The sequence below is a fragment of the Rhinatrema bivittatum genome, chromosome 12 (assembly GCF_901001135.1).
Source record: "Rhinatrema bivittatum chromosome 12, aRhiBiv1.1, whole genome shotgun sequence".
NCBI lineage: Eukaryota > Metazoa > Chordata > Amphibia > Gymnophiona > Rhinatrematidae > Rhinatrema > Rhinatrema bivittatum.
Window position 1 is genome coordinate 39261062 of NC_042626.1, and position 19695 is coordinate 39280756.

The 19695-nt window shown below is 41.8% G+C and overlaps 1 protein-coding gene across 7 annotated transcripts in view; it reads right to left on the reverse strand.

The window, feature by feature from the left end:
* Positions 1 to 19695, reverse strand: part of APLP2 (amyloid beta precursor like protein 2) — a 171398-nt gene that overhangs the window by 17576 nt on the left and 134127 nt on the right. For 4 of the 7 annotated variants that reach the window (XM_029573900.1, XM_029573898.1, XM_029573896.1 and 1 more), the window contains 5 exons: positions 14964 to 15122; positions 14170 to 14298; positions 10199 to 10298; positions 9559 to 9732; positions 2845 to 2880 (listed from right to left, as the gene is read on the reverse strand). In XM_029573900.1, coding sequence (XP_029429760.1) covers positions 2845 to 2880; positions 9559 to 9732; positions 10199 to 10298; positions 14170 to 14298; positions 14964 to 15122 — 598 coding nt within the window. The remainder of the gene's footprint in view (positions 1 to 2844; positions 2881 to 9558; positions 9733 to 10198; positions 10299 to 14169; positions 14299 to 14963; positions 15123 to 19695) is intronic. The other 3 variants (XM_029573899.1, XM_029573897.1, XM_029573895.1) reach the window with 1 other exon arrangement.

Here is a 19695-nt window from a genome sequence, read left to right on the forward strand (position 1 = left end):
GTCTGCATGTGTAACTGAGGTGACTTATCCTACTAGTGTGGTTTATATTTTAGGATCTTTATCTGTAGCAGAGGAGGAAACCCCTGGGTTTATAGAGCCATTAGGCTGGCTTTTTCCATTTTCCTAATAGGAGGTATTGGTTTTTAGGACCTGGTATAATATCTACAGTGTTGCCTTTTCATAGTTAAGGTTTTTACTGTATCAGTGATGGCAGTTAGTGTTCTCTCTTAGCATGGGAGGTATACTAGTGTAATCGTAATTCAGTTTACTTATGGCTTTCTGGAGGCAAAGCCCACACCTAACATGCATTACCATAGGCCTAATTCCATATGCATGCAAAGTGCTTATTTTGCTGTTTTGTAGAGCTTTCTGGATGGCACCACAGTAGTGCATGTAAAAATAATATGCATGTTGTGATGATATTATTATGTCAGAAAACTATACTTCGAATGTTATTATAAATGCAAACTTTTTTATTGTGTATGATGAGGGCCGAGAAGGAGTGGGGCGCAAGGCTCTAAGGTTCACCTGATACCCTTGCACTAGGCCAGTAGAGAGTTTGCCACACACAGACCCCTATCAATCATTCACCCATCCCCCACTTCTCCAGGAGCAAATGCTTGGGAAACATGGGAGACAGGCGGTAGAGTTCCTGCAAGTGTGGCAGGGTTACCAGCTTCCTAGAAATACTGAATCACAGACACTGCTACTCCTCTGGGAACTCTGGCCCCTGCTTTCCTCCTTCCTCAGCATTTCAAAAAATCACCAAAAGGATCAGAGTATAAAAGAGACCCTACTCCCCTTGACTCTCTTGATTTGACCTGTACCTTGCTGTGTTAAATGCATGCATAATTGCATGCACGAACTGACAGCAAGTCTGGTAAGAGAAACAAAAATGAACAGATATTCTAGTCAATCTATAAAAACAAGACATCAGCAATTCCAGCCTGCGATGCCCCAGTATGAATGTGGAGTTCCTGGTGCAGTGGAAGAAACTTTAGTGAATGAAACACCTTGATATAGATGATGCCTGTGGCATAGTCCTGAGACATTTATCTATGTTTCATATCAATAGCAGAAGCCACTACCTTGACATTTACATGTACAAACAATACAGCCTCTGACATGAGACAAATTCATGTATCTCTGTATGCCTTAGTTAGTGGCCCTCTTCTTTCTATTCAATTGCAGATAAAAAGATGCAGGCAGAAATCAAACTAAACCTTGAATTTTCCAGAAGAAGCTGTTACTGCTGCTACAAGAGTATGTCACATTTAAGAACGAACAGAACACACATCGCATACCCAAGGCGATAAATGCCTGGTGAGAGTTTATGATTGCCATATTTTTAAGGCCTTGTGCTGAGAAGAAAGAGGGTTTCACTCTCACTGCAGCCTTCTTGATATTTGAACTTGTAGAACTGGCTCCACTACTAACGTGCAGTTCCCCTAGTACACTTTAGTCTACTTCCCTCTTCTTGCTCGGTCAGAGAGTACAAATATTTTAGTTATAAGAATTCTGCTGCTATAGAAATGAGTTGGCATGAGTGAGGATTTAAAGAAATGTTTTATCCTGTGGGCACTAGCTTCTCTTCAGATTCTAGGTCCTAACAGAGCTGCATCATTCATCTGCATCCTAAACTTCTTTCACAAGGCTCTGTCACTGTGAAAGTCACTGATTCCTACAGCCTTCCAATGACATCTGCTGAAATGAAGAAGTAGACTGTAATGAGGCAGTGCCGCCCTTTATAACAGAATTAGGCCCACTGGAACTTAACATAGTTAGATGCAGTATTCCCCAGACTGTGGGTCTGATCATGCACTGTATGGTCACCTGTTCTAAATGTTGGCAAGCATTAATGCTTGTGGAAGCAGAGGATTAACACTGGCCAGAGCTACACAACGAACAGATAGTTGCACAAAGTTCCGCACACACCTGCTAAAGCATCTCACTCCTAACCTTATTCACTAGCCTTCTAGCACTTTAAAGCTGCTATCCATACTCACAAATTTAATTTATCTCACTCAACCTGCAGTACCAACCCCCTCTTGCCTCCTCCTCTTGCACAGGAGGGGCCCACTAATTACATACTGACAAGGATAAAATATCTGCCACTAATGATTTTGGTCCCTTCTATTAAACATATTAGTAAGCAAATTACTGTACCATTCACCAGTTCTATGAACAACCAGATATTAAGATCCAGGCCTGAGGATGACTGTGCTAAACAGCATACTATTCTTTGACTGTTAACAACCTTGTCTCTCATTTAACCAGCATATGGAGAATGGATATGGAGGTCTCAAAAGCTCATACACTGCATGTTTTTGTTGGTCCTAGAAAAAAAAGTATTAGAACTAGCTTGCACAGCTCCATTTGTTTCTGATATTATTGTTCTGATCTATTTTGTAGCAACAAGTTCCCACAAGTTACATGGAACTCAAGCGTCTGTATATAGTGAACTTACTATACAGAGCAGAACAAAGCAGCATTTTAGAGAAACCTAGTGGAAAAATGGACAAGATTCATTAAGTGATTTCCTGGTATATTGCAGGATTGCTGCAGCAGAGAACTTTAGAAGTCTCAGAGCAGCAAAATTAGTTTCTGATCTCTAACTCAATCACCACAAAGAAACTGGTCAGTGAAAACTAAGTCTTGACTAATCAGGAGAAAGAATTGGTCAAGCAGCTGAAGCAGCTCATTCTCCAGTGAACTTATTAGGGCTCATGTTTAAGTGAAAACAGGGGATGAACAGCATGAGACTGAAACAAAGCTACAGAGAAGAGGTACATATGGGGGTGGAAATGACAGGACGTTCACAGATGCAGCAGTGTAAAAACCAACCTTTTCTCACTGGAAGGTGTAAATCCGACTGCATGTCTAGCAGGAGGAAAAGGGAAAACAAAAAATAAAATAGAAAATAGAGAAAAGGAGGTTTAAATAAAAAACTTTATGTTTTTAGCCTTGTACCTCAAGTTATTTGCTGTTATTTTCTCAGGGCATTAGGAGAAATTTAGTCTTATCTGTCTATTTCCTTTCCTTGAATCTTACTACATTAGTCCAGACATGCGAGTTTATGCCACCCTGCCAGCAGATGGATATAGAAAACAATTTTTCCAGTGAGTCACTGGCATTAGTAGTGGTACAGGCATAGTGAGTTGCCAGTATACTTTTGACAAAGCAGTGGAGGAATTAGACCAACCCATTATTGGAACACTGACAAAGCTTTCTTTAAGCCAATACCACATGAGAGAACCCTTCAAGAAAAACACCCACTATCCTAATTCAAGCAAGATATAAAGCTTCAGATACTTCTTGGGTTCTCTTAACAAGGAGAAACAATGATTTAACACCCAAAGACTCTCTACAAGAGCAAAAACAAGCTGCAGGCCCGATCTTCCAGCAGGTTCTGGACTGGTAGAGCAAGATTCAAAGAAAGGAAATGAACAAAAAATGAATGTTTCCTTCCTTACCATCCTGCTACACTAGTCTAGACCCTAATGCAGATGGGAATAAGACAGGGTTGCTCTGAGAATGCTTGCCCCAGAAGCCACATCTCTTAGCATGTACATCCAATTTGTAATACATAGTGTACAAATGCAGACATGACCAATTGGCTGCCTTACAAACATCCTCTGGAGTAACAGCCTCCATAACTGGCCATTGGTGTAGCAGACTATGACCTGAGAGAAGTCTGAGTTGAATGTCTATTATCAATCACACTAGATCCTCATACTTTCCTGGCCATTTCAAAGCCAACAGAATATGTCCACTGGTGATCCTCTGTCCTTATCGTGGCCAGGAAGAACACACAAACACAAGGCAGCTTGTCCTTTGCTCAAGACTGAATTAGCATTTCCACTAGAACCCCATTCTTTTCTGCAGCTTAACAACTTGTTGGCCTTGGTGTATAGGATAAAAGCCAGTGACTCTAAACAAGGATGTGCATCATTGAACTTGAGGCCTGCTGCTGTGCACACAGACTGAACCAAAAGTACAAGCCTAAGCAATACAAAGATTGAGTTTTCAGCCACGTGATGATCTTGGCAACTTCAAATGAAACTACTACACACAGAAGAGAAGCAGCTAGGATTGTTCTTCCATATTAGACATTTGTCAGCATTTCACATTGTGAGAAGAAAAACTTGGACAAGAACTGTGATCATATCCTTGGTGAAAACTTTGTATCCAGCCATGAGGCCAAGTATGAAATGGGTAGTGTTCCAGCACATGTCTGCTGATGGACTCAAACTTTGAGAATATTCATATGCATCTGGACTCAGACATCATTCGCAGTCCAATCCTGTGTCTACAGAAGGTGGTCTCATCCAATCAAGACTAAAGCTGGATCCTATGGAACTGAATATGCAATGAGGTTTTGATCAGAGAAAAGGACTCAAATAGTTTGTGGTTTTCAGTCATGGATTACCCCAGAGCTCTAAGAGAGCTTGGCTTCCAGAACTAACTGCTGCAGTGAACCTGCAAGCTAAGGCTGAGTTTTATACTCAGCCTAACCTGCTCCATATCATGGAATCAGCTGTTTTGTCAACTATTCCTTGACTTTGGCAAGCTAGTAAATATTTACCCTGTTTTTGCCGATACATCTGAGATCTTTGGGTTCTAACCATCTCCGCCATACAGGGTTTGCTGGATTTAACCATGGTATTGAGACAGATTCCTGGACTTCTACAGGAGTAAACTGGACTGGTTTTAAAGGTAAGAACACTGGTTTAAATTACCTTTCAGTTGGGTTTATTAGTTTGGCAATTGTGTAATTACTAAGTGCAAAGTTGATTTAGAGATAACACATAAGTTGTGTTTATCTTTCATTACAGCGATTTATGCTATGCAACAAACAAATCAAAACAAAGAAAATAAATAATTTGTACTTTATTAAACCTTGTATTCTTTTTCAGGAATGATCCCCAAATTTTGGAATGATTTACCCCCATTTTTGAGAGAAGAAACAGAATTGCTTAAATTTAGAAAAAAGTGTTAAAAACTTGTTTGATGAGAATATTTTTTAGTAATTTTTTATTGTTATATTGTTTGACTATTTGCATAATTTTATGTTGTAAATCACTTAGGAAGATATTTGTTAAGCAATACACAAATGATTTAAACAAATAAATACTTTCGCTGCTGCATTAAACAGAGTACCTTAAATATGTAAGCGACTCTTCCCTTAAACTAATTCATATCAATGTTATCAGATTAAATTCTCTTACTTGTAAGATATCCATACCAGATATTCTTACATACTGCAGGTCCCACTCAAGATATTTCTTACAAGTGTACCTGCGAGTTGCCATGATATTCATGTGAGGAAATCCTCCTTGGTCTATCAATTGAAAAGCTTCTTGCCTGAGGTCCCACTCTCTGGGATCCAACATGTTACTGCTGAGGAAGTTAGCTTGAACATTTTCTACTATAAAAACCAATAAATAAATAAATAAATACATACATACCCTACCAACGTGAGCTACTGAATGTGCCATTTTGTCCAACTGAACAATAGACTTGCCTCTTGGGTTACCCTTGTATTCTGAGTCCTTCCCTATCTATTCATATATACCTCTGCCATGAGATTATTTGAGAGCATCCAGATTGCTGCTTCCTTCAGCAATGGATGAAATTGCACCAAACCAGTCAGATAGCCCTGGTCTCCAACCTGTTACTTGACCAAGCTGTCTCTTGGACCATAGCTCCTGGGGCCACTTGACCACAACAGTGGGCCCCCCACAGCCTACTAGGCTGACATCTGATATGACCAATATCCAATTGAGAGGCTCTCAGGCTATTCCTTTGACAGATTGCCCAGAACTGGCTACCACAACAGTTTCTCCCTCACAGAAAGCAAGAGAAGCTGCATCTTGTAATCCTGCTTTAATATGGCTGCCATCAACCCAAGAAGCTGAAGCTAATTCAACACCCTGGGAAACTGAGGCTAAAATGCCTGCACATGCACCAGAAACTTGGCTATTCTTGCCAAATTAAAAATACTGCCAACCTTGATGACAAATCAAGCTCCTAAATACTCCAGAGATTAGGAAGGTGACAAATGGCTCTTTGCATAATTCATCATCCAACCTAGACTTTACAAATTGTGAACTCCCTTGACTGAGTCTGCCTAATCCTCCTGAAATGACTTGGCACTTATTATCCAGTCATCCAGGTATGGATGAACCAGGATACCTTCTCTATGCAAGAAAGCTGCAACTACCACCATCATCTTGGTAAAGTTCATTGGCACCCTAGCAAGCCCAAAAGGGAGAGCTCTGAACTTAAAATGTTTCCCTAGAATTCAAAAATCAAAGGAACTATGATGATTTTTCCCTGATGGGGTTGTGAAAATAAGCCTCCAAAAGATCCAGGGAGAAAAACTCCTCCTGCTTGATTGCTACAATGACGGAACGAGGTGTCTTCATATGGAAACAGGATCCACAGACAATGGTTGAGCCTCTGGAGGTCGAGAATTGGATGAAAAGATTTATCCTTCAGGATTATGAAGTAAATGGAATAGCAGTCTTGTCCCTGCACCACAACTGACAAGAACCACTTTCAAATGCTGAAACCTCTCCAGAGCAGCCCTTACTGGGTGGCTCGAAATGGAAGATTATAAAGGTATCAGAGTAGCTTGGCAAAACCGTGGGAATAAACATTCTGAATATTGAGAACCCACTGGTTTGATGTGATGTGGGTCTACTCCTAGTAGTTCTGCAGAAGGCAGCAGCTTACTGGAATTACCTGGGAAAGGATCCGCTGAGCCTCACCACTGGATCGAAGAGTTCCCAAGATCTTGGCATCATTCTTGGGCTGCCTAAACCCCTGAAAGGATTGCCATTTTACATGAAACCTATTCAATTGTATCAAAGACTGTCTCCTCAAATTTCGCTTAGCCTCCCAAAAGTGACCATGTCCTCTACCAGTCCAAGGAGCTCCTAATCCTCTAGAAGTTTGTGATCTGGATTCCTCCGGATCTTTAACCACCTTTTCTAGATCTTCTCCAGACAACCTCCCCTTAAAAGGAAGCTTGGTCAGCCGAGCCTTAGACATCCATCTGCTGCCCAGTTACACAGCCACAGTAACCCCCATGCTGGAACTGTTGCTAGATCCCAGGATATTCTCCTCACCAGGTCATACAAAGCATCTGCCACAAAGACAGCCCCAGATTCCAACTGGGCAATCTCCAGGCTCTCAGGAAACTGGTGGGATCAGCACACTAGGGCCAGAGTCATGACATCCTCCAACAAATGGAGGTCTGGATTGCTAAAATCGAAAAAGAAAAGACTTGCTTCAGAAAGAATCAATTTCCCAATCCTGTGCATCCTTAAGGGCAGTGCCACCTTCGATAGGAATAGTGGTTTTGTCCCAAAAGGGACCCTAAGCAACTTATATCCTCCACCAGCAAAGGATACAGCCTGTTCATAGCCTTTAAGCCCCATCTTCAGGAGACTCCCATTCTGTTAACACCATGCAGTTCAGCCATTTGTAAAGAGGGAAAGCTTTAACCAGCTTCCTGACTCCTTCGAGGACAGTCTCCATCCAGAACCTCCTCAACTTTGTAGTCTGACATTCAAAGGGAAGCTACCACTTGAGAGATAAGAAAGGATAGGTCCTCCATTCAAAACAGTGACTATGGAGAAATCTTTACAGTCAGATGTTAATTCCACCTCCTCTTCCAGATTCCCCACTGAAACAAGAGGGAACTGGGGATGCATACCCATGTGTCAAGCCCAGAGCTTCTCTGGAAAGCCTTAGGCCCTTGGGGGCAAAGCTGTCAAATGAGAACACTAGACAGTGATGGAGTCGGAGCTGCTACCTCATGGACCACTGCTGATTCCCCCACCAGAGCTGTTGCTCACATAAATTCAGAGATAACTTGCTGAGAGTGTGACCTGCATCCAGTGGCCTCTCCAACTCAGGAGCCAAAACCTGTAGGTTCAGAGGTTCTGGCTCTCTGCTTCCACAGAGGATGAACATGGCCATGTAGGTAATCTAAAATAGCAGTTCCAGCCAGAACTTGATTTCCTGTGGCTACAGGAATTGCCTGCTCTGCTAAGGCTGAGCCTGTCACACACAGAAGATGTACCCAAAGAAACTGGGGAAGATTGATAGAAAAAGCTGAAAGTGCTTATGATATGCCAGCCCCTGCACTCCCTACAGGGATGTGTTGGGACTGGCTTACTCACCCTGATGCCTGGAGTCTAAAACAGACACTGCCTAAGAGCCACCTAGTAAAGCCCTTCTAATGGCTCCCCCCTCAACTAGGTCAGCAGAATCATTGAGCCCCCCAGAGCTTTTCCCTTACCTTTCCCACTATGCCTACCTGACCATGACAGGCAGCCATTTTGATACCTCCTTCCCTGGAGTTGCTGTCAGAGCCACTGCAGCAACACACACCACTACGAGAGAGTACTACTCCCCTCTTCCCTGAACAGCTTTATATTGTTCTGGCAATGCTGCTTACCCTCCAGGAGTGAGGTCCAGGGAAATGGAGTTGGGGATGTAGAGGAGGAGGGAAAAAAAGCAAGGAGCCTGAGGAGAAAAAAATATGGGGAAAGGAAAAAGGAGAGCAAAGATTCTTCTGTAGAGCTCTCCTGTGCCCCTCCATACCTCCATTCGACGTGAGCCTGAAGGCATCGGGGAGCCCCCTTGGGCTCTGCTCATCCAAAGAACCCCTGGGAGCTGAACCCATGGTCTTCTCAACTGGAATCACAAATTAAGTGTAGCCCCAGGAGCCAAGGACTTCCCTAAAACCAAGGAAGGCCTAATCTTGTCCATGGGAACCTAAGAACCGTGTTTAACATACCAGTATACGCCATCTGCTGGAGACACTGAAAAATGTCAACTCACAATGCTGGACTACAACTACTACTACCGGTGATGAGTTTGGAAGAGTTTGTGTTCACAGACTCAATCTGCTGGTAGGGTAACTAACTCATATGTCTGGACTAGTGCAGCAGGATAAGGAAATAAATTGAAAGAGCCACAATTTAGACAAGTGTTATTCAACTTGCAACAAGAGTGTCAGTGTATTGGACCCCAAAGCTATAAAAAAGCAAAATAAAACAAAACACACTGGTCAAAGTAGTAAAAGCATTGTGGAAAGAGCTAAGGCAATCAACTGTAACCTAATGCCTCTTGGGCTTAATTCATTAAACCTTTTCTTTTTAGAGTGAGAATGGGAGAAAAACCTTAATGAAGCAGGCTCTTTAGAGCATATTTATCAATAGATCTCAATATTCACATAAATATAATATCACCTTATTACAGATCAATAAACTGAACTAGTGACAGAGGAAACCCAAGTATGTTTTAGACCACTTTGTCCATATTCTCTTAACTTGTCACAACCAGTTTTGCAAATAGTGGTGATACTATATTTATATTTAATGCCTGTTGCTGCCTTTGCATTCTAATACAATGAAAGGAATTAGAGAATTCGTCTCATGATTGTTGGGGGTATTTTTTTTTTTGGTAGTAGTTTTGGGCTCCAAACTCTGAAAAATTAAGTCCTAAACATAAAAATGTTTCTACACACGCTGTCATACATACCTTCAGGATCCTGGAGGGCAGGGAAAGTTTTCACCTGGAATGGACGGAAAGGATTGCCCTCTCTAAGGGGGATCTCCTCACTTTCTTCTGAGCTCACCCGTACATCTAACTGAGAGTCGGAGATGGAGGATATAAACTGGTCCATGTCTGTGCGCTGTTCCTGAAGCAACTCATCTACAGAGAAACAAGAAGCAAAACAGCTGGAACTTTTACTGGTTTACAGAAGAATAATGCAAGGCAAAAAGCGTTCAGATCCTTCAGATTCCTACACACTTAAACATGAAAGGCTGGGCTTCATATGCTATCACATTGCACCATTGTACAACAAGAATTAAGAAAAGCAGCCAAAGGTTTAATTTGTTCAAGGTGAGAAACAAATGTACCCAAACTTCAGAATATGAGGCTCTACCCATTAGCTCAACATCTTGGATATCAGACATTTTATATTGTTAAAAAAAACCAAAACAAAAAAAAAAAAAAAACCAGAAGGGGCATGCTTTGTTCCTATCATTGACCAGCTGCTACCTGTTTGGACTGTTCTCATCATTATTTATAAATAAGCTGTCGACAACCAGCATTTGCTTATACCAGTTATGCTATCTGCTATAAAGACCAGATTCCTGCAAGTCCAGTTACTAACCAATCTCATCCTGAATCTCCTCAGCCACATAGGGGACTTTGTACAGTAGAGACAGACTTTGATTCATCCTCTCTTCAATCACGTGGAGATGTGTCATCACCTGCATAACAAAACAGTTTCAGGAAGGGAACCAAATAAAAAAGCCAAAAAAAAAATACTTGAATGGGACATGCAGTGCTCCAGCTGGATGCCAATGTGGCAACTGCTTTCCTTGTATGGGACATTTCTCTGCTGAAACTGCCAGCAAGCAAAGCAACTATGCAGCCCTGCTGTGGATGCAGTAAACAGGAGACAGAAATTACTAGCGCCAAGTAGGGGACTGTATCACTACGTAAACAAGATGACAGTTCTGTGGACATAGATCAAAGTATTAGTCTAGACAGATGCTACAGATGTTCTGAGTCAATTTTATATCAGAGTTGTTTCAGTCATAAAAAAAAAAAATCCCATGAGTCAGCTACTAAGTTTAAAAGTCATGGAGTTGTCTGCGACCAATAAGTTTGAATTTCGATCTTTAAATACCCCAGAGATGAAGCATCTTCTAGGAGAAATCACCTCATATTGCAAGAAGCAAACAAACTATAAGTTGCACATTTTGAGAAGCCAGATTACACAGTACCAAGAGTTCAGAAGACTAAACCCACCCCTATTACCTGATTGTTGGCTCTGGTAAGATCTTTTATGCATACATAACATCCTATCAGACACCTGAATATTAAGGTAATATCTGAATATGCACAAGTTACATTATACCAAACCCTTTCTGTACCTTACAGGCGATGAGAATTTCATCCTAGACCTAAACTACATAAAGAAAGTCTATTGGTCTCAGATAGCCACCTCCTTTCACAAACTCAGCATTACTACAACTGAGACTGGTAAAAACCCAAACTCTAGGAGTATCTGAGGTATACAAAACATTTTCTGAAAGCTGGTTTTAGGTTTGCTATATGTGCTTAGTAGCTGCAGAAATCTCATGCTGTTCAGACCCATCAAGCCCAACATCCTGTCTTTGACAATGGCTGATTCAAGGTTGCAAGTGATTGCGTGACTATCATGGTTTGGTTGCAGTGCTGCACGAAGCTTAGGTTTGAGGCTGTCTGAGGAGGCCAAGGAGTATCAGAGATGACATGCTTGAGTTCTGATGTGAGGAAAGGGAACTTAGAGAAAATCTGCTGTCACTACTGCACTAGCTCTTAGGGGAGAAAGACGTTCAGAGAAGCTCAGTCTCTGCTGAGACTTCCCCTCTAGTTCTTAGTCTGTGAGTCAACCAGGCATGCTATCTGAGCTCAGGTAAGTTTAAAAAAAAATAATAAACTGTATTTATTATTTTTTTTAAACTTACCTGAGCTCAGCCTTACTTAGCTAAGTACAGAGATGGCCTCTGGTTGCAGGGGTGGGGGCAGAGGACATAACAGCTAAGTCCACACCGGCTGAAAATCCAGCTACCGGACCAAGGCACTCATCTGAGGGACCATGGAAATCACCTCAGGAATTCTCCACTGGGGGAGTGTCCTTTTGGTATCACTGCAGGAGGGCAGGGCGAATTTATTTTCCTTATTTCTCTTTTTTTCAAATCAAAGCAATCCCAAGTAGGGAGATGCACATCCACCAGCTGCTGGAGACAGAGAATACTGGCAAGCTTATGTCACTGCAGGGGTATATATATACTGTGAAGTCAGTTTGCTCCATCTCCATCTGCTGGTAGAGCTGCATAACCCACTTGTTCTGGATTCATCTGACTGGATGCTAAGGAACAATGCATTGCTTGTCCCTTTTCCAATTCCCTTTCAGTGTTCCACCATCCTGTAACGGATAAGACCTATAAACAAACACTCTGATTGTGGCTCCTCCAGAATAGTTTACTTACTACATTGTCCCTACCCATTATTTTATGTAGGAAAAACTACTTGTAAACTTGAATCCTGCATCTTTGAACATCTCTCTTGCTTATGTCACTCGAAGAGCAAGGCACAACTGGTCTCTTATTGGATGGCGAAGGACGTGGTTAGTGCAGTTAGTATAGCTGTGTTTAAAAAAAGATTGGATAAGTTCTTGGAGAAGTCCATTACCTGCTATTAAGTTGACTTAGAAAATAGCCACTGCTATTACTAGCAACAGTAACATGAAATAGACTTAGTTTTGGGGTACTTGCCAAGTTCTTATGGCCTGGATTGGCCACTGTTGGAAACAGGATGCTGGGCTTGATGGACCCTTAGTCTGACCCAGTACGGCATGTTCTTATGTTATTCTTTTTTCTGATCTCTTTTTTGCCTCGCTCTGCGATTACCCCATCTTACAGTACTAGCTTGCGATTGGTTACTTTCTCAGTCTCCTTTGGCAACTTTTTCCCTTTAAAGCTCCCCATTGCATGTCTCTCCTTTGCAGTCATGTACAGTATGGAATATTTCACATACCAGGTATGCTGTTGTCTGTAGCCTATTTGGTCTGCTACCTGATTTACCTTTGGTTTTTTATTTTCACAGATGTGTATATTAAGATTTCTCTGTCCCTCCCGATATAACTCCCCACGAAACACGGACTGGGTTAGGAGACTTATTTGTGGATTATGAGTTGTGAATCTTTATCTGAACGTCTGCTGCTTTGAATGATTTGACAGATTAAATTTGTTTTGATAACATTTGTTGGACTTCGCAAGACTGTTACTCTTAGCACAATACACTCTTATCTGTGCTACACCTACATGTGTCTTGCCTTCTCTCCACTTTATTCCTGGTTATTCATTAGACAGGCCATTACTATTAATAGACTAGCAAGTGCAGACGAAAACCTCTGAACAATACAGAAGTGACTAGAATTTTCTCTTTAAACCAAACCAGTGTTTGTGTGCCTTTTAAAGGCAGAGAAGAGAGTCATTTCCTTTTACATTTAGTAGCCTATCCATGAAACAAATTGATGCTGGAGCTGAATATGTGAAAGACACAAAGGAAATTTAACCACATCGTCCACACCAATGTTGTTACCACTATAGATTTCAAACGCAAAGAGATGTGTTCACAGTCAGATAGCATTTTAGTACACAAGCTTAAGAAGAATCATCGCAGGACAGAGTTACTCTGATAATTCTAAGGGTCTCAAGCTCCCTTTAAATGATACAGGTCCATGTGGCAGCCCTCCTAAAGATGTGCTTTGAAAATCTCATCTAAAAAACCCAAAAGAATGACCAATATCTGCTGTAATTGCTAGCATGAATCATGACCAGCAGATAGATGTAGCTATTAAGTGCATTCATTAAAAAAGTTTAAGAAATAACACATTGGCTATAAAAAAAAAAAAAGAAAAACATCAGTTCTGTGCCTGCAATAAGTTAATTTCTTAGGATCTGCTAGATGCAAAATTGAGTTTGCTTATGGAAGTCCAACAGAAGTAATCCAATTTTGTTCAGATTTTCTGAAGCTGCAGACAAAATTGTATGGACATCCGATATGGATTTATCCGGATGTGATAAAAGCGACAAACTCGACGTAAGAGTTTCTAGTAATGCGTATGTCTGTTCTTCAGGTAGGTGCTACATTTACTCTTAAATACCCTTGTAAATGCTGTGTTAGGCATCAGAGTGTAAACTATAATTTTCTTGAATCTGTACAGCTTAAAGCTTTCATAGATACATGTGCCCGTGTGAATACCACCCTAACCTCGGCTTAGTTAATGTAAAGTAGTGGCATCGCTAGGCGTACATATTTTCTCTTTTTGGTATTATGATTCCTTAATTATATGCTCAAAATTCCACTTCCTCCATTATTTCCTATAATTTAGGATGTCTACAAATATTATTTGATTACTTATTGAAATGTAATTCTTTTTTTTTTTTTGCCTATTTTATATACATCCGCTTTGCTATACAAGATTTTCTTGGGATGTTTTCAAAAAATTTTGAAAATAAAGAATTAAAAAAAAAAGATTTTCTGAAGCACCACACCAATCTTGAGGGGGGGGGGGGGGAAGCATACCTGAGACTTCATTTGTGCTGCCTTTTCTGGATCTACTGTCAGGACATGCTGGTAATGACGGATGGTATGAAGACGATCTTTGTTTTCTGCCCGGACATAACGCTTCAGAGCTTGCAAGATGCGATGAGGCTAGATGTTTGGAATAAAATGAAGCTAACTCTTTAGTTTGTTTGGTAAACACGTAACACATGGAATCAGGGAATAGCAATAATGGCCAAGAAACTCAACCTAATCACTTTGAGCTGGTCCAATTCTAGCCTCCTTGTTATGCTCTATGATTTCTTACTAGCCAAAAGTTTTAATTTCTCTTAGAAATCCTATCTCCCCTTCATGATTTGCTCTTTTGCTTCTTCCTACCTCCCTGACTTTACCCTTTCACCCGTTATCCAGTAAGCAGATAGTTCTTATCTGATAATTTCCTTTCCTTGAGTCCAGCCCAGATGCATGCATTATGCCTCCCAACCAGCACATGGAGACAAACAGGTTTACTGACATCACCCCTTATAGGCTCCCGTGCTGACCTCAGCCTGCCAGTTTTCTATGTAACAAGCTAAAATAAACATTTTTAATACACAATTTTTCACCCCCAAGCAAAAACCAGAGGTCTTCCAAGAGAGAAAAAACAAACAAGAAACAGGTCAAACCTTATCAAGGTTACAGTAAAAAGTCAGTCAAGCAAAAATCTACAGTAACATGTCCAAGATCATAGAATAGCTCCACTTGAAAGTCAGTACTTTAACCAATTGATTACAGCTGATCTAAGAGAAAGAAAAGGACTTTTCCCTGAAACTCACTCTTGGGGGGTCAGCCTGCAGGGCAGCCAGATAATTCTCCAGGGCAATACGGCGGCGGTCGTTCAGCAGGGCTTCCACGCGGGCCAGGTGAGTCTCCACCAGTTGCTGCTTCTCACTAGCTGCTTCCTTTTCCAATGATTTAATCATTGCTTGGAAATGCTTTAAAAAAAAAATGTTAAACAGTGACTTTTTTTTTTTTATTTCAATGTTTACAGTTTGATGGCAGAAGTGAGTTAGAATGGTACTGCCTCAGTGGGTCCCAGACTACTGCTGTCATCTTTTTGATGCGAACCCCAGAACCCAGGAATTTAAAAATAATTGGTTCCAGAGAATTCACTCAGACACCAGATCCAACATCACAGGGATGACCAGGCAGATATTTCTGTGGGGAGGGGCACTTTGCAGAACCAGACTACTGCATCTTGGACTTATGATCAGGATAATGAAAGGAAATGTTAACAGTCCAGAAATGCAAGTCTTTTGAAGTTAAAATGATTACAGACACTGTGCAACTGACAAAAATGTTATTAAAAGAAATCTAAGTCTCCTGTCCCATTACAAGCCATAAAATCATGCTGCCTGTTGAGGGAGTGCAGGAGTGTGGGCACAGTGGGACCCTATTTGATGCATCTGTCCTCTTATTCACTAGCGGGACAGTAAGTACAAGGATGCTCCCAGAGACGATGCTGGAAATCCACTAGCACTTCGTGGACAGGGATAGCCATAACTTTTCAGAGCATCAACAAATTGGAGAACTTCTAATGTCTTATGGCGTGTGTCCTCCTCTGTAATCACGTCAAAGAGGATTGTCTGACATCTCCATTACAAAATTAGCAAAGGAGAGATCTTCGGGGGGGGGGGGGGGAGATTTTCTCCTTTCTTCCGGAGGAGATGATTCTGATAAGAAGTCCTCCATGTATCAGAAAAGGTCTCTAGTCTAGATCCTGAGGGTGGGAAGAAGGTTGGTACTGTAGGATGTGTTGGCACAGATGCATCCTTCAATGGCCTCGATGGAAGATGCGGTGGCACCAATGTGGGTTTCGGCGGCAACAAAGGCATTGAGGGAAAATGTGGGTCTCTCGGACCCGAAAGCCCTGATGGACCAGGCATCGGTTCCAGCATCTGTGGAATCAGCATTGAAAGGGGACTGGAGTCCGTACCTTTGTCTTCTGAGGATCCTGGAATGGGAATCAGAACTTTGAGAGACTTTGCGGGTTGCTTTGGCATCTGTGGTCCGGGTTGTGTTGGAAGGGCACCAATGAGTATCGAGTCTGGTTAGCAACAGTGTAAATATCGATGGTTCCGGTGTCTCTATGGGGGCCGGCATCGATGGCTGTAAGTCTTGAGAGCATCGAGCACTGCCTGGCGGATGAAATAGTACAGTTCCTCCCTGAAAACTGGTGTAGATATCGCAGCTACAGGGAGAGGCAGACTAAGTGCTACTGACAACTCCACAGGGATGTGGGGGCTCAGTACCCAGCACCGATATCGGTGGGGATCGCCTTTGTTTCTCGGGTGGAGAGGGTGTTAAAGGCTACTCTACCCGTGTCCTCTTTGCAATCGGTTTGAAAGCCATTGAGGCCGATGCGGTGTCATCCCCAGGAGTAGACTCACGTCAGTGCCAGTGTCTATGCTTCCCTCTGTGCTCGGTCCGGTCTTTCTCTGACACCAAAAACAACGATACGGATGCCTTAGACAGAGTCTAACGGTCACCGCTGCCCTGGTGCTCCCGGTGAGGTTTGATGACTAATTTCTTCGATGTTCCTGCCGGTGACGATTGGGTGGATGTTGATTTTAAACAGGGTCTCTTGTCTAGGTAAGCCCACCTACCCTTCGGAGTCATCTGGGCACAACTTGGGCAGTGAGAAATGTCATGTGATGAGCAGAGGAACAGCACACAGACAACAATCGGGTTGGTAATTGACATGGTACGGGGGCACTCCAGACATTTTCTGAAACCTGTTGCCATGATGGCAGAGGATGAGGCCCAAAAGCGGTCGATGGCCTGCAGATACCGAAAAAAGGTAGGGGCAGGAACCGACCGGGGACAGTGAATACTTACTCACCGAGTGATTAAAACAATATTGCGATGGGAGACCCCTATGAGGGAACTTTTTACTGAAGTAATCAAGTTTTTTCCGTGAGGAAAATTTAGTGAGAGTTCTCACAGAGCTCCTAACCGCGAGGCAAACTGCAGCATGGAAAAAAAAGACTGAAGGGAAACCCCTGTGGCTACAGGGATTATGGCATACTGGGCATACTCAGTGTGCCAGTCAAAAAAGTTCTAGAAACTGACAGAAATGTTTTCCCCGATAGGGCTCCGCCAGTGATGTCACCCACATGCGAGGACTTCCATTCTGCTTGTCCTGGGAGAAAAAAGTTTTTGGGACAGCACAACACAAATTTAGTGAAAGCTACAGCACAGGGACACAGCGCTAAACACATCCGACCCCGCAGAGCACAAAAAAAGAACCTAGGGTTCTCGCAACCTTCCTGTTGGATTCAGACAACCTGTGCTGGGCCCTTTCTTTTACAGTCCAGAGAACTGATACGCAGACATTAGGGAAAAAAGCAGGGCTGCTTTTACTGCCAAATCCAAAAGCAAAGCACTTTCAAGTAGCAGCATTGTATGAATTATCAGAAGGCTGCTCACTCTGTAAAAATGTTGCTAGCGTAATGATGGGTTTGACAGTTGCTTGGTTTTGATTTTTAATATTACTACCCTTAACATAAGGCTTGGAAGTAACCTGCACGAGCGGCAGTTACTACCATAAGCAGCTTGCTGGCAGACTGGATGGACCATTTGGTCCTTTTGTGCTGTCATTACTATGGTTACCATGTATGCATATGGGATTATTGCTGCTGGAGAGCTCCAGTGCATGCTCAAAAGCCTGATATAATCTGAGCTATCCATCTTGGTGCCATCATATGACATTATCCACTTGTCTATCCAATTTCATCCTGCTCATCAATGGAGAAAGATTTTTTTTACATTGTGAATTTAATGCAAAATTAGTCCATGATATAAAATTAGCCACAATTCAGCCTGAGAAATGGATACAACAGATCATTCAATGAATTTATGGAAAACTGAGAAAAAAAAATGGGGAACTGATGAATCAGCATCGTTTACACTTTCTTATATTACAAGTTTTATATAGCACCTTTGTCCAAAGTTCAAGAACTTATTTGCTCAACCACACCTGGTACTTTACTCGAGAAGGCTGAACTGCCAAGTCAGTCCTGCTGTGATTTGAAAGTTGCAAATCACAGGTTTATATCAATGTCAGAAATGCTTTGGACAGTAGAGCTTGCGCTAGCTTTACAGATAGAGACCTATTTATCAAAATTTAATAATGCATGTTATTATAAATAGGTCCCATTAATCTTAATAGGGCCTATTTTTTTAAATATTACAATTTGATAAATAGGCTCCACATTAAGTGCAACTCTGATAAAGCCAAAGCAGTTGTAGATATTTTAACTTTTAATTACATGTGTCAAGATTGGATATGGATTTTTGAGCTTATACTAGACATATGATTCCCCCTTTAACAAATATTCAGTGGGTTTGGAGATTTTAAACCTTAACCAAATAAAGAATAATGAAATGTATGACTTGTTCAGATTGTAAGATATTGATGCTCCAGATAAGATCCTAAATCAATATCTTTCTCCTGCATGCCTTTCCATACCTATGTAAACATACAGCACCTTATGAGAAATGCTTATTAAAAATCTAGTTTCTAAATTACACACTTGGTTAGACCAGCACAGTAGTAACAAAGCAAACAATGGACAGCTTTGCTAATAATTGAGCTTACAGCAGGTTAATTTTTGCCTTCAAGACTCGTGCATGCACATTCATATCCCATGCTTTACAAGGGAGGACCAGCAGGGAAATAGGCATAACCAGGTCGAAGAAATATGAGCGCACGAAAAATGTGCATTCATGATTGAGTGCCGCTTTAACGTGCATCCACCTCTCCTGGGTGTGCGATGCAGTATACTAATGAGCTGGTGTGTTAAAAAGGAGGCACTAGGGGAAAATGTGCATCCCTAGCGTCTCCTCAGCAGCAGGCACCCAGGAGACATGGCTGTGCATGGGTTAGGAAAACAGACAATTTTATGAGCATCCGTTTTCCTAACCCATGCACAACTGCAGGTTAGGAAAATGGACCCTCGTAAATTGAGCATCTGTTTTCAGAACCTGACTGCTGTCACTTTTTTTTTTTCTATTTGTTGCTTTCTGTGGTTCCTTTAACTTAATATCGCAATGATATTAAGTTGGAAGAACCACAGAAAAGCAGTATTTGCTGCTTTTCTGTTCAACTTCTGGGGTTCCTCAAGACTTAAATGCCAGCTCAGGGGCTGGTGTTAATTACTGAAGTTAAAATGTGCGCATCGGGCACAGAGTTAATTTTTACATTGGAGGTACTAGGTAATAGCCTCATCAAATTAGCATTTACATGTAATGAGCACTATTAACTACATACCTGTTTGGACATGCGTTTTCAGCACGCTGATCCCCTTATTGCATCAGGGGTTATGGATGTGTGTCCAACTATGGGTTAATCTATGTGCTAGCCTTTGCGCACGGTATTGCATCGGCCTGTATGTGACTGGAGACTGAAACAGTATTGATCAATATTCCACCAAGAGCAAGAGAACTTAATTACTTTATGCCATGACCTTTTGCGATGGAAAGGAAGTTATAGAACAGGGGTTGTGA